A 14540-nucleotide genomic window follows, 5' to 3' on the forward strand; every position below is an offset into this window, starting at 1 on the left:
CGGAGCGGGGCGCGGAGCGGGCAGCCACCACCCCCGCGCCTCCCGCCGCCGAGGGACCGGCGCTTCTCGTCGCGCGTGGGAAGACCCCCGAGCCCCCTCCCTCAGCCCCGGCGGAGACCGGCGACGGACACCGAGCCCCGCGGCGGCGGGGGCTGCCCCCGTGCCGGAGGGTCGCGCTGGCTCGTCCCGCAGGGCGCAGCGCCCCGAGGGCTGCGAAGGACCAGCCGGGGCAGGCGCTGGGGGTCCTGCCCGGGGGTCCTGCCCCCTCGTGGGCGGGGCGACCCCTCCCCGCGTCGCCGGTCACGTGCTCTCGGCCGGGGCGGAACCCCGGAGCCGCACGCACCTGCGGCGGCCCCCGCCTTTGTGCAGTGCAGGTGCAGCGCCCGCCCCCCTGCCGTGACGTCACGGAGCCGCTCGCGGGGCACCATGGGAGAATCCCAATGTTTTCCAACGGATGCGCTCAGCAGCGCGGCGGCTTGAGGCGACTCCGGGAGCGACGCTCGGGGGGGCGTCCCGGGAGGGGGCGTCCCGGGAGGGGGCGGCGGCGGGGGGCCGGGCCGGCGGCCCGCGCCCCGGCTCTTCCCCACCCCGCCAGGCAGCATGGCCCACCCCCCTGAGGCGCCCGAAGCTGCTCCCTGAGTGCCCGGCGCCGGCGGAGCGCCCCGCCGCAGCCTGCCCACGGCGCCGGGGAAGATGCTGCCGCGGCTGGTCTTGCCCGGCTGACGCCCCGCCGCCGCCGCACCCCCGTCCCCATTGTCCCCCGGCCGCCTCCGGCTCCATGAGCGCCTCCTCCTCCCCCCGCCTCTGAGCTTCCCGCCCTCCACCTCATGGCTGCATCGGAAGAAGGGACCGGCTGCTTTCTCCCGCGAGGCAGGTCGCAGAGTGACCCCAGCATCCTCACCGACCCCGCGGGCCCCGGCGCCGGGGAGCACCCAGGTAACGGCCCCGCGCTCTCCGGCAGCGCTAGCCGCGGTGGGGGGCGGGCGCTCCGCGGGGCTGTAGCACGCCTGGCCGCGGGCAGGCAGCGGGGACCGTGTTTTGTGCAAGTGCTGAAGTGATGCGGCGGCGGAGCCCCGCACCGGCTGGCAGCGCGGTGTCCCCGCGGCTCCCCGGCGGGCGGGGGGCTCCGCCGCGCTCCGGCCTGGCAGCGGGGCGCGCTGCCCCAGGCGCTCGCTCGGCTCCTTTGGTACTTTGGTGGGGTGGGGGGAAATAAGGGCTAATAAAGCCGGCTGTTTGCAGGGGGTCACCATGGAGACGGGGGGAAGCAGAGTCATAATTAAACGCTTTCTCCCCACCAGAAGGTAATTTTCACTTCACAGGGAGAAGCACAGTCTTAGGAAGTGTAGGCACAGAGGGCGGTGCTGGGGGACACAGCCCAATCGCTCGTATACAAATAGAATATTGTGATTAGATTATTTTTTTTCCCTTTAACAATGGTTAATGGTGTTTTCAGCTTAACTTCACTTTCAGGAATAACTCCAAATGTCTGTTGGTGGTGACTCAGTAATTTCAGATTGTCAGAATCTAAGCAATGATAAAACCCCTTTAGAAAAAAAAATACATCACTTTGATGTGATGTGATTGCACGGAAAGGAGCAACAACAAGCTAGAAGCAAAGGCTGAGAGCCAGTTTACTCTCAGTTTATGTGAATAGGTGGTCATATAAGAACTGGAAGGTTTCTTTATGAGAAAAGGAGTAATCAAAGCAGCGTAAGACAATGAATGGGGTGTTGAGCATCACTGCCCATTACACTGAATTCTAAACCTAGAAATGGGTTTGCGTTTTGGGATCAGCCTGGAGGAGACAGACCCTGAATGCAATTTTGGATTGAACTTTAGTTCCAGCCTTTCTCAGATTATTGAGTAAATAAAATATTCCAGGCTCTTTTCATACACCTGCTATACTGCTTCCTTCTGAGTCAATGAGGATATTAATATTTGTAACTATTTTAAGTTCTATTTATTTTGCCTTATCAAGCAATTCTGAAGCACCTCGCTCTGGAGTGAATTACAAATTAAATTAAGGCAAACAGTAGATGATTTATCTCTGATGCCCAACTGTTCCGATATCCTAAGTGAAGGGAACAAAGGACTCTTCTAACATGAACTGCTCGACTCACTCCCAAAGGGGCAATCTTGACTGAAAGAGGAATGTATGTTTCTGCCATTTGATTTCTGGAAGCAGAACTAATGAAAGGAAGGCATATGCAATCTCAGTTTTAATTCCGCTATATTATTTTCTGCTAATTAATTGTTTTGGCCTTTGTGAAACATACAACAAAGAAAGTACACAACATGTCTGACAAATAGACAAAGATAGAAACATTATTATGCTTTTTGTAAGAAGAAAGAACTATCAATACTAAGTAGCATTTTTTCCCCCTAATACAGACTTCATCAGATAAGACAGTGTCCCATTGCATGGCAGAAGCTATACTAATACGCAAGGAAAGATGTCTTTTGTGGTATTGACTTATACATACACTATGTGGAGAGAAACAAAAGGTGATAAGTACATATGTTTTTTGTCCAGGTAGGTATAAATAGTTACTAGTAGAGTTAGCACATTTGGTAGGCTTTTCAGGTTTTAAATTCCTTTCTCAAATAGCATTGAACATCTGTGTGCTTCAAAGTGATAAAAAAATGAACATAGATGACTTAATTTAAATGATATTTTACCCTGCAGTGTTGTAATTAATCACTTACTATGAGCAATTTCATACAATTGGCTACTCAAAAAACCGAAATACAATTTATACTAGTGTAAGAATTATGTATGTCATATGACAGAATTGTAACTTATTTTATTATTCTGGAAAATAATTATCATAACACCAACATAGCAATCTACGGACTCTTAAGTGAAAAGAAAGTCTTAGGGGCGCTAAATGATACATGCAGAGTTTGTGTTTACATCCCAACCCTTCTGGCAGATGAACCATTTAGAGAAGTAAGCTTGAACATATAGGATTCTTTGATAATTTATAAACTAAATTACTTTTAATTAACATTTAAGTCATGCATTTAAATTACACAGACAAATAAGCCAATAAAAAAAAATGGATATAACTGAAGGATCACTACAAAAACATTCCTGTATGGCATTTGAATGGTACAATATTCCCACTGGAGATGCACTCTTGTTTTGCAACATTTTCTTGAATATGATGTGGTGAAGGATTATTCTGCACCAATTCATTTGGTTATGTCTACTTTAGGGAAGTGTACAGAGGTAGAAAATGTGGTAATAGATGAAGCCAGCATATACTCTAAAGAATTTTATGGGGTTCATGTGTGTTTGTTTAAAGACATCATTTATATTCCTGTTCCTGACCTATACAATTACAGTATTATTTTTTTTTTAGCCCAGCTTTATACAGGAAATTTCAGTGACATAGCTGAGAATGTAGAGGTGGCAGCATACAGCTTTTCATGTATTTACCCAAGACGATTCCCTGATGCGATGCTGCATTTTCCCTTCTCTGTTGAAATGCCAGCTTAACAGTAGTATTGACTGTACACAGCATGATTACAAGACTTGCTGGCTGGCTTGCGTAAGTTCAGAATCTTCTGTCACTGGACATATGATCTCTTTTTTGCTGATACTGAGTAATGTAAACATCAGATTCAAGGAACTCAGGATGAACAGACTGCAGATAGCAAGTGTTAGTTCACCTTCCTATGGCTTTCATTTGCAGTTTTTTAAATGAACTATTTGCTTGATGTCAAATCCCAAAAGGAGTTTCCCATATGAGAACAAAGCTCAGATTTTTGAGTATTTTTGTTTGTGGTTTTGTTGTTTGTTTTTGGGTTTGGTTTGTTTGTTTGTTTTTTAAAAAAAGAACTCTTATCTTCTTTCAACAAGAGCATGGAATAACTAACTGGTTCAGATAACCTTAGATGTTTGTTTTTGAGAAGTTCTGGACACTCGCAATCCTGACTGGTGCCAGCAGAAGTGCAATTACTCCAAACCCTGAACAATCGGGGCTTCCTATCTAGTGTGCTTTTTTTCATAAAGCATTCACTGTAGAAATGAAAACCTATTTTACAACGTTGATTTACTATAACAGATGTAATCTTTCAACTACAGTGAATTTTATCACATGCAAAAAACTTAAAAAATCAACACATGCCACTATGAGCTTATTAAAAGTTCCTATAGTAAGATAAACAAGGTGTTCAGTAAACTACACTAGAGGCAGTTAATAGCTATTTATTCTAAAACAGAGATACCGGTTCACTGATTTAGATCCTTCACATGAAATTTTAGTTAAACAGCAGCTTCTCACAGTGATCATTTAAGATGTCACAGTAATGGTCTGAGTAGAAAATATGGAATTAAGTTATCTGTACAGGTTCTAATGACAAATAGATAATTTCACCCAGCATTTAAATGGTGCGTTTAGTTCCTATTGATAGTGTAGAGAATATTGGAGATAGTATAAGAAGGATAAAAAGGAATGAATGTTTCTTTGTTTTAAATGAATCAGTTATTTTCTCCTTTAAAACAAAATAATGCATTTCAGCCTGTGATTTAAGTGAACTATTTTATGGCCACGGAGCAATATTTTATGAGAATTACTATAGCACAGTGAACACTGGACTTCATATTTCAGTCATTATTTGAGCACAGTCACTGAGTGAGCAAGCCTTAAAAAGCAGTATTTCCTGAATTTGAGAAACACACATCAAAATACTTGCGTCTTGCTTAACTATGGACTGTCCCTAGACTGTGCTGTTGTTAACAAAGTGAATTTCATTTTTCTTATTGTGCCAGAATCACAGGAGAAGAATCACAATTAACACATCTTTCACTTGGAAATCCTCATAGGAAGGAGTTCTGAAACCAGTAGCATCCTTCCCTGCTGCCATTAAGATGGCTGTTCAATGTCCCATTGTTTTCACTTGAGTCTGGGAGAAGGCCAGAATATCCAAATGTATCAGATTTTGTGTGTAAAGACCCAACTTGATTGATTATAGATCTGGGGTTAGCTCTGAGCTGAAAAGCTACTCTAGAAGATATCATATCCTGCCATAACATTAAAGGGAGTTTTTTGAGGCAGTTAAGAAAGTGTAAAAATGATAAAATACTAGTTAAGTTCTAATTTTAAAAAAAATAAAGGTGATGGAAGATGATTTAGATGACAACCAAGACAGCAATAACTTAAGAAAACATAACATAAAGAGGGATTTCATTAGTTCCAGAGATCGTGATTTTTTCCTTTCCCCTTTCTTGTTCCCCTCCTCCATCTTTCCAGGAAAGCATCAAAAGATAAAGGAGAGTCTGAAGAGGGCAGGATTATGAAACTCAGAGCAGATTTCAGTATCATCATCTATCTGAGAGACACTTGAAGGAAGCCAAAATATTGCTCTCATTATATCCTTTCAGCAGTCACAGGACATAGAAAAGATTGACAATCTCATTTGATTTGTAGTCATAAAAGATAGCGCTCCACAGTCTGGAGAAGAGCACACCACGTCAAAACTCTGTATTACTTGAGGAGATACAGACAACCCTGACAATGTGTGAAAATGTCACCCCCTCCCTTAATTTTGGGATAATTCATTTTAATTTGTGTAAGTATACATTGGTACCATCATGTTTTCTCCCTATGCTGCTACTTTTCCTCCCAGGCACCATGCAATTAAAAAATGCTTTTTTGGGATGGACATTACTGAGTTCCTCAGTGGACCTTGCGAGTGGTCCACCATGTATTCCTTCTCCTCCACTGTAGGATCTGTACCAAGGCAAGGAACTGTTGTGGTCAAGTGGTAGTGATAGATGTTGTTAACAGCTATATTAATGTAATTTCTTAGGATTCTTGTTGGAGAGGACTGAGGAAGGGGGCATCTAAGCCTCTACACTATTTGCTGTGGTGTGCCTCAAGATCTGACAAGTTAAAGCGACTTCAGAATAGTTGTTCCAGATACGTACAGCTATGTAACTTCCAAAACTCTATTTCCCTTTTTATTTCTATTAATACCGCGTGTAATCAGCAGCACTGTGCACTGAATTAACTGAAGGAGAGAACAACTGCATAAAACTCAAGGCTCCTTCATGGCTGTTTCTAGTTATCATAATTCAAAAGTTTTGTAGCAGGAAACGTTCTTGTAAGTAGCAGGAAAACATGCTAGGATGCTAAGAAGAGAACTGAAGTGTTATGTTCCTTTACACAGTCTCTCTTTGGCTGAAGGATGATCTGTAAGAATGAAGGAAAGCCTCACAGGCAATATAAGGGCATCGGCCATCTAAGTAATGCTGAGGGAAAGTCATAACACAATAAAACGTCAAGTATAGGAATACTCTATACTAGGGTCTTCTCTTTATTCTTCTGTTTTAAGGCAGTAACCTAGCCTGAATGGACTGTACTACTCCCTTCATATGCCAATTATTGTTTTCTCATAACTTTTTAGGGTTCATTTATGCTACTAAAGATCTACACGTTGCTGACATATTTTTGTTCCTTCAACAAGTTTTGAGTCTTGTGCATAGTGTTAGGGGGCTTGTTAGCAACTGGAAATCTATGCTTTTCCCCCTTAACCAAAAGGACACTGGTAAACTGCACGGTGTTAGAAGCTACTGGCAGGGGAGGTTTGAAAATGCAAAAGCATATTAGAAGTATAGTAAGTCTGTGCTGCAGATGCTTGTAAAGAACAATGCAAAGGCAAAGAGAAAGGGGTACAACCGGAGTGCAGATAGATTGATGCCACCTTTCTGAATCTGTTCTAGTCATTTTTGTTGCAAATCTATTCATTCCAGGGCCATAAATCAGAAAGTCATGTAACCGTGTGCTTAACTTAAAACGTGTGCTTAAGATGTAAGGAAATTGAGTGAGCACCAGGAGAGAAAAAGATGCTGTTGGTGCCCTGCCTGTTGGTTGGCTGGTGCTCTCATCCTTTTGCAGTCACTTAGATGACTGCAACTTAAATCAGGGACCTGAAGGGTCATCTGTGATGTCTTTAGCTGTTGCATACAATTTCAAATTTGATACTAATACTTCACCCATGTTTTCCACCAGAAACATTTTGGTTTCCATTTAATTTTCCTGTATCAACAAGTCTATTCTGTTAACAGAGTTTGTTTAGCCTCCATCGTATTTCTTCTGTCTGAAACGGGAAGTGTACCAGGTTTCCTATATCCTTTCCCAACACTCTTAATTTACGACCAAAATTAAATTAGCTAGTCAGTGCTTTTGCTCCACTTTATGACTCGACCCTATATTTCATATATATCAAGTTTTGCGATTCTCAAGTTCTCTCACTCAAAGTTAGAACATACCTGTTCAACCAAAGGGCTCCCAGCAGAAACTTACTGTGCCAGACATAATGGGGAGTGTGCTCAGGAATACTCAGTAAAGACTAGAAACATGCAGGGTATTAGTTTACTTAATATCCCATATCCTTTTACATTGAAATCCAAATTTCAGTCCTGTAAGGCTCCCCAAAATATTTATTTGTGGATATGTAGAGGGTTTTTTTAATGACACAGCACCAGAAAAATCATCACCATATTACCAAGTATTGCAATGCGAGTTTTACTTTAACAAATGGTCAATTGTGCTTTTGGGAAGGTCTTTTTCTTTCTCATCAACTCCCTGATCCCTTGGTGGTCTGATCTAACTGGAGCCGAAGTCCCTGTGATGCAGAGAAAGTTCACTGGAAGCACAGAACTCCCTTTTTTTTCTCTGTCCCACAGTGGAGAATCTCCTCCTACTCCACAAGCCCTCCTCCCCGGTGCATGACTTATCTTGTTTGCCTGGCAGTTCTTCTCCAGCGTGTTCCAGGAGGGGAGAGAAGGAAGAGGGGAGAGGAAATTTCTATTTCTGGAGAGGAGAATGGCTACAGTGCACTTGGGCAAGCTGCATAGATGCAACTCGATGTAGATTCTATTGCTCTGAATGTGTAGTTTTAGTACTGCACATATTTCGATTTGTGGCAATGGTGTGTTGTCATTATGTTGCATATTACTCAACAAGATGAACACTTAACACAAACTGCTTCATGCTGGTTGCCTGGGTATTTTACTGACTGAAACTCTACTTAGTTTATTTTTTGGGATTCAAGAGAGAGCTTGGTGAAGTTATGTTTTCATGCTACTTTTGCAGCAGTTAAATGAGATCGGTTAATAAGTATGCTATTCATGTTGAGCGTTGTTTTTAGGCTTTTCCAAGGTATGACTGTTCCCAGTGTTTGGAGATTTGTATCTAGCCAAATATTAGAGTTCTGTAAATGAAATAGAGACCTTTAATGGGAAAAAAAGAAAGTGTTTTACAGTTCTCTTTTATCCTAAATCCCAAGTTGGCAAGTAGTTTTAATGTTGCTGAAAAGATACTTACACCATTTAAACCTCTTTATCCAAGAAGGGGAAATACTGGTTATACACCCTTATAAACCTAGACTGGATTTATGAGAGTGAGGTCATCAAATTTGATTTACCTGGTGTTTTATGAACTTTTTTTGCACCTATAATTACTTCTGCATCCTTGAGTAATAGCTGAGGGTCCTGATTTCCTCCCAGCTTTACAGTCATTGTCTTCTGAGCAGAAAGATTGGACAGAATCCCACTTCAAAATGCAGAAACCTAAGGGATCAACACACAGTGCAAATGTGCATCTGCTCCCACATTCAGAGACCCAGTGCACCGCTGTTCTGATACTCCAGATGCTAGTTGCTTCTCTTATTCTCAGTGCTACTAGCAAAGCTCTTAGGACACGTAAAGGATTGGGTCTAAATTCGAATGTAGCAGAGTTAGAGTAGGTAGTCTTATCACGTGTCAGAACTTTTTCACTAGTTGTTGATCTAATAGTTTCTGTTATCCCTTGTTGAATCAGAATAAATTTATTAGTTCTAGAATGTCTTAAATAGTATGTCTCCCCTAGTTCCTGGGAATCCTTTCTCATGCACCAGAAGGAACCTAGTTACGTGCACACAAGTTTTTTCTTCACACTTCTGTTTGGTTGCAGCAAATATACTCTTGCATTAACAGCAGCAGGGATAACATTGCACACTGTGAAAACAATGCAGGATTGATTTTTAAAATATTACATTGATATCTAAATAATGCATTTGCATCTTAGTGAAGAAATCTTTAGGTCTTTACAACCATCAAAGCAAGCTGTATCTCATACATCACACAGAGGAGTATTACAGGTCTGTCATACACTCTCTACAAAGGGCACTTCTCTTTCTCTCCTTAAGTCTTTTCATGCATCCTAAAAGAACTATCACAAATCACAAAAAAGATGTAGGCTCAGATTCTCCAAATACAGATGTCTCATCTGAGAAATACCTGTGGGCTATATCTGAAATAATGCATGATTGTGCCAGTTGCTGTGCAGCATATAAAGAGAAACTGTCCCCACTTTAAGTAGTTGCAGTCTAATTTGAAAAAGACAGAAAACAGTGAAAAAACCCAGGTGTTTCTTCTATTTTACATATGGGGAATTGAGCTGTAATTAATTGCCTTATCTGAGTTTCTGTAGGAAGCCAGTGGCACCACTGAAAGTTGACTCTGGAGGCTCAGTCCCATACCTTACCCACAGAAATCATACACAGCAGTACTACTGTTGTGATGAATGCTGCTTGTGTATCTACGTGTTTCAGAGTCTAGTAATCAACTCATGGGAAAAAACTGGAGGGGAGAAAAAATTGTTTTTTATGGAAAAGGAAATCTGTTATCATTGTAGAGAACTTTTATTTATTTATTAAAATCTAGCTGCAGTTTCTTGTTCTATGGCTTCCAGTGTTTCATGTTAATAATAATGGAGAAAATAGTTTAGGCAAGTACACCTTGGAAATTTGGTGAATTAAGGAAAAAAAATATTTCTGAAACTCTGCTCTTTGCATAATGTTACACTGGGACAGTTTATTTAAAATCACAGGCAAGTCCGGTCTCTCACTTGGAGATGTTGGACAAGAATTTTTATTTGTTAAAAGTCTTCGGAGATTTGGTCTTTGTGCTGAATATTGTTTCAGCTAATAGGAAAAAAAGGGAAACCATGGGCTTTGATGGAAGATGGACAAGAATTTCTAATTACCTTTTAGTACTTCTCCTTCCTCTTTGTGCTAATGTACCTTCTAATGACCTTTTTTGATATGAAGTAGAGGTAGTTGTGAACTTGACATAGAAAATTTCAATCAGAAAATATGTATTTGTCCACATGTTCCCACCAAGCTTTGGGCAGGTATGTGTATGCCAGTTTCAGTAAGGACAGAATTTAAAGAAAAAAAAGAGATCAGTAAATGAGCATCATTCTCCTAAGTTAGGCAGAAAGGGCACTTGAACAGAATGGAAATGGTTCAGTGTATCAGCTGGACTACAGAGTACTGAAACCCTGTCTTATCTTTCTCTCTTAAATGTTACAGGCTTTATTTCAAAACAAAAGTAAACTCCAAATTTGATTGCACATTAAGTACAAGTACTCAGACTTAATTTGCACACATAATAATTTCTGCACACAATTAGTTGCTTCTCTGTGCAAATAAGATAAACTTATATGTCTGTCAAATAATAAAAAAACTTCACACTTCAGCTATGAATGAAGATAGTTAAAGATTATCCAGTCAGTTAATTTTGCACCATACTTTGAAAATGCCATGAGTTACATAATACTGGAGTCATGTTTATCTGGAAACTTAACTGTTTATGTTTGTGAGTAGTTAAGTAAAGTATTAATCTTTCACAGTCTTTAGGTTTGGAACTTGATTTTAAGAATGCCCAATTCGTGCTGTAATGAACAGGCTACACCATTTATTTGTTTATTTATAACATCACGGCATTTTTAAACCAAATTTGTGGCTTTGTATTTTTAAAATTTAATACATAGAATTCATTACCCTGGCTTCTCTAAGCAGGTCAGATCTATAAATACCAACATGTAAGTAAAGCTAAATACGATACCTTCATTTTGCTTCTAAATGTAGCTAGAGTTTGTATGCAAATACAATGGATTCTTTGTGCACATTAAATCCCATGCTTTTGTTTGAAATTCAAGTTGATTTATGGTCTAATGTATACACAATTTATATGTGCCCTAGAGAGAACATCATATACCTACTTGACGCAGGTCAATAGCTTCATGCTCGAGTCTGCATGAATATTTCAGTAAGATGATCTTAATCAAGGGGAATCTTATCTTGCTTTCTGTAGTACAGTAATATCCTGTAATCACACATAGTTCACGCATGCAGACCTGTGATTATAACTAAAGAAAGGCATGTCCTTATGCATAAAGCACTTCATGATTGTTGCATATAATGAAGAGACAGTACTTGTGTTAACTTCCTTATTCTAATTTATTTTTTTTAACATCCTGAAACTGTTCTGTTGCTGCATAAACAGCAGCTGGACATAGATCACTGCATTACATCAAACCAGTGAGGCCTTCAACCTTTTCTAAGAGCTGCTACATCCCTCAAGGCCGTGCAGTCTTCCCTGTGCCTTGCCCATGTTGATCTGTTGGGAATGTCTGTCACAATTCATTCAGTTGCTCACAGAAGTCTGCATCTTACCTCTAAACTAAACAGCCTGCACCAAGACTTGTGGGTTTTATCCTCATAAGAACATAAGAAATGCTCTGCTGGGTCAGAACTGTGGTCCATCTAGGTCCAGAACTAGGACAGTGTTCTTGACGGGGCCAGCAGAAGATGCTATTTAGGGAGAGCGTACTTGCCTAGGCTTGAAGCTTGAGACAGGCTGGAAGCAAAGTGCAGGGTGGCTGAATGAACACATGAGAACACCAAATTAAAATATTCAGGGTCAATCTTCTGTGTCTGACTTCAAATAACATAAGTATTGATGCTTTGGGCAAGTTTGCTCAGCATCTAGAACCAGCCCTGCCTTCTTGGGGAAACTCAGACTTCATTAGTAGAAGTCAGTCTAAGAGAGTGTCTTGGCTTCTGCAAGTACTTTTTAATTTTTTCATGATGAATTATATGGATTGGTGTGAAATATTTAATTTAGCTAGAGCAAACATTCTCAACAGAAAGGTTAACCACTATTCCGCAGAAGAATTATACGCTCTTCCCAATTTCCAGGTCTTGCCGTGTAAGAGATGAGATGAGATTGTTCCACAAGAAGTAACTGTCTAAGCCAGAATAGCTCAGCCTCCAGAGTTAAAATGCTTTTGGTTATGTATGATGGGCAGAGTTGGAGAAGATGACAGCAAGTCCAGGACTAGAGCCTGGAAAGTCTCCCACACAATACTTAGTGTTGCAACTTTATTTCTGTTGGACTTGACAACTGTGGTGAGGGAACAGAGAAAAGGAATAGTTAAAAGATTTCTTTTCAACCAGCACACATTATGGTCAGCTGTGTAGTGGCCACTGCTGAATATGCACTTGAGGGATCACAGAATTACCGTAAGTGTTGCAGTGAATTGTTCCCTGCATTTCGGATGAGCATGGCAGAGTGAGACAGGTGGATTAAGAACCTTAAATCTTGACTATCCCAAATTGTTTCAGCAGCAGAGAGAAAATGACAGGACAAGTGAAAAACACATTCACTCAACAGTGTGCCAGTCACCTCTAACGATGTCTCAGAGCAAGGGGGGATTTCACAAACTACTGCAGAAAAGGGGAGAGAAGTTGGGCAGACTTTCACTGGCAGGCTTTGGCAATCTCAGCTGTTGAGACTGTTTGACGAATTCAGTTCTGTATGCTTGCCTTCCCTCCAACTACCTAAATCCTCAGCCCCTTTTGGGTTGCTCACAGTGCAGGATAGCGTATGTAACCCTGACTTAACTGCGTTTTTCTGAAGTTTGTTCTTTGCAGGTGGGATTTCCATAATTTTATAAGCTCTGCATTTATGATAGAAGAAAAAAATTGTTGGGTTTTTTTAAAAAAAATTATAGCAGTATGCAGACTGGGTAGCAGCTTTCTGGGATTGCAGAGGTTTCAAGGAGAAAAGTGTCCTATTTTTCAGATACAGCAGCTCAGCATAACTTAGCTAAAATGTTTACTTCCGTAACAGTTGCTCATTTGACTGCTCTGTGTTACAATGCCTAGAAGCAGAGAATAAGTACTCATATTAGAGTTCTAACTATGCAGAGAAAGCTGTAGAAAAAAGGAAAATGGAGCCTAGTCTTTCACTCATACAAATTCCTCACTTGTTCACCATGAGTTTTAAATGCCTAGTTTCTTGTTTAACTCAAGAAAATTTTTGGAAAAATCAAAACTGAGATAAACTGCGTATATCACTTCAGATTTCATGTATGAGACACTTAACTCTAGAGAACCTAGCAATCTGTTACACTTCTTCCTGCAAGTGAGGAATGTAAGTGAACTTACTGTCATCTGGGTATCCCCTGCATTTAGGAACATAATAGAGGTCCTGAAGAACATACTATTTTACTGTAAACTCCTGATACTAATTCAGAATTGAATGATGTGGTAGAAAAAATTATGTCCTCACTAAAACCATCACTCTGCTAGATCTGTAATAAGAGCAAATATCAGCCATTGCCTGAGGCTAGTTTACTTGAACCCTCACAGTAGTGGTTAACTTGAAAGATGACATGATCAGATGCGTATTTTCTTAAGGCAAACATAGGGTATGTGAACAACAGCTGTCAAGATAGATAGCAAATAGACTTCTTAGTGTTATGGTGCACATTTTCTGCTGTAATTCAACCAGAAGAATAAACTGAAAGGAAGCCAAGTAAAAGAGATCATTTTAACAAATGAAAATACAAAGATTCATCCTTCAAAAATCCAGAATATTGTGTGTGAATGAAAACTTTTTAAGAAGGGGCCCTAACTTTTCTAGAACTCTATCCTGTATCTCTTCTGTAGTCCAAGAAGCTGTCTTTGCAAGACAACACAGGCTGATCTAGAAAACTGGCATTCCTCCTGTCTGAGTTAGTGCTTTTCTACATTTTCTTGTTCTCTTGCAAAAGAGTAGAGCTTATTGCAACTTTTTTTTAATTTTCAGTCTGTTTTCTCTACAGATTTTTCACTTTTCTACCATCTAGTCTTGAGTTCATTCGGTCAACTAGCACTTTTCTTCTGCCTTAGCAAATGCAGGAGTCTTCTGCTCCGGATGCCTTTCTCCTGAATTATTCTGTAAATAGAATGGGTGTTACTACTGTAACAACAGAGAAGACAGCAAAGCCTGCCTTCCTATAGTTTCAGCATTTTCAGACCCCAGTTTGATCTTAAACTGTCAAAAATCTCACTTATGACTTAAGATTGGATCCTCTATTGTCTAATGAAGTGTCAGTCTGACTGAAAACTATTTCCTTAGGGAACTTAGAACATCTCTCCTGTGTGGATGCTTTAGTGTGTGAGCAAAACTGACCTCACACTGAGGCTTTTCCTACAGGTAATACTTAATAACATCAGTAATGTCTTTTTTTCATGAACTGTATCCTTTGTTGAAAGTTGCCAGTAAGCTCCAAAGTTATTGTGGGCAACATGAGTTAAAAAGTCATTAAACAACCCTTGTTTCTGAAATAAGAACCCAGGAGCAAAAAATAGAAGACTGTTTTCAGTAGCTTGGTGTTCCATTTATATTTTTCTCACTCTTGCTCTCATAACATTAC

The 14540-nt window shown here is 40.8% G+C and overlaps 1 protein-coding gene across 2 annotated transcripts in view; it reads left to right on the forward strand.

The window, feature by feature from the left end:
- The first annotated feature begins 220 nt into the window (after positions 1–220).
- Positions 221–14540, forward strand: part of PHACTR3 (phosphatase and actin regulator 3) — a 114104-nt gene continuing 99784 nt past the window's right edge. Inside the window, exon 1 of one of the 2 annotated variants that reach the window (XM_056354865.1) lies at positions 221–936. In XM_056354865.1, the coding sequence (XP_056210840.1) occupies positions 828–936 (109 nt within the window). In that variant the 5' untranslated portion in view covers positions 221–827. The remainder of the gene's footprint in view (positions 937–14540) is intronic. The other variant, XM_056354866.1, reaches the window with a different exon arrangement.

The sequence above is a fragment of the Falco biarmicus genome, chromosome 10 (genome assembly GCF_023638135.1).
Source record: "Falco biarmicus isolate bFalBia1 chromosome 10, bFalBia1.pri, whole genome shotgun sequence".
Classification (NCBI taxonomy): domain Eukaryota; kingdom Metazoa; phylum Chordata; class Aves; order Falconiformes; family Falconidae; genus Falco; species Falco biarmicus.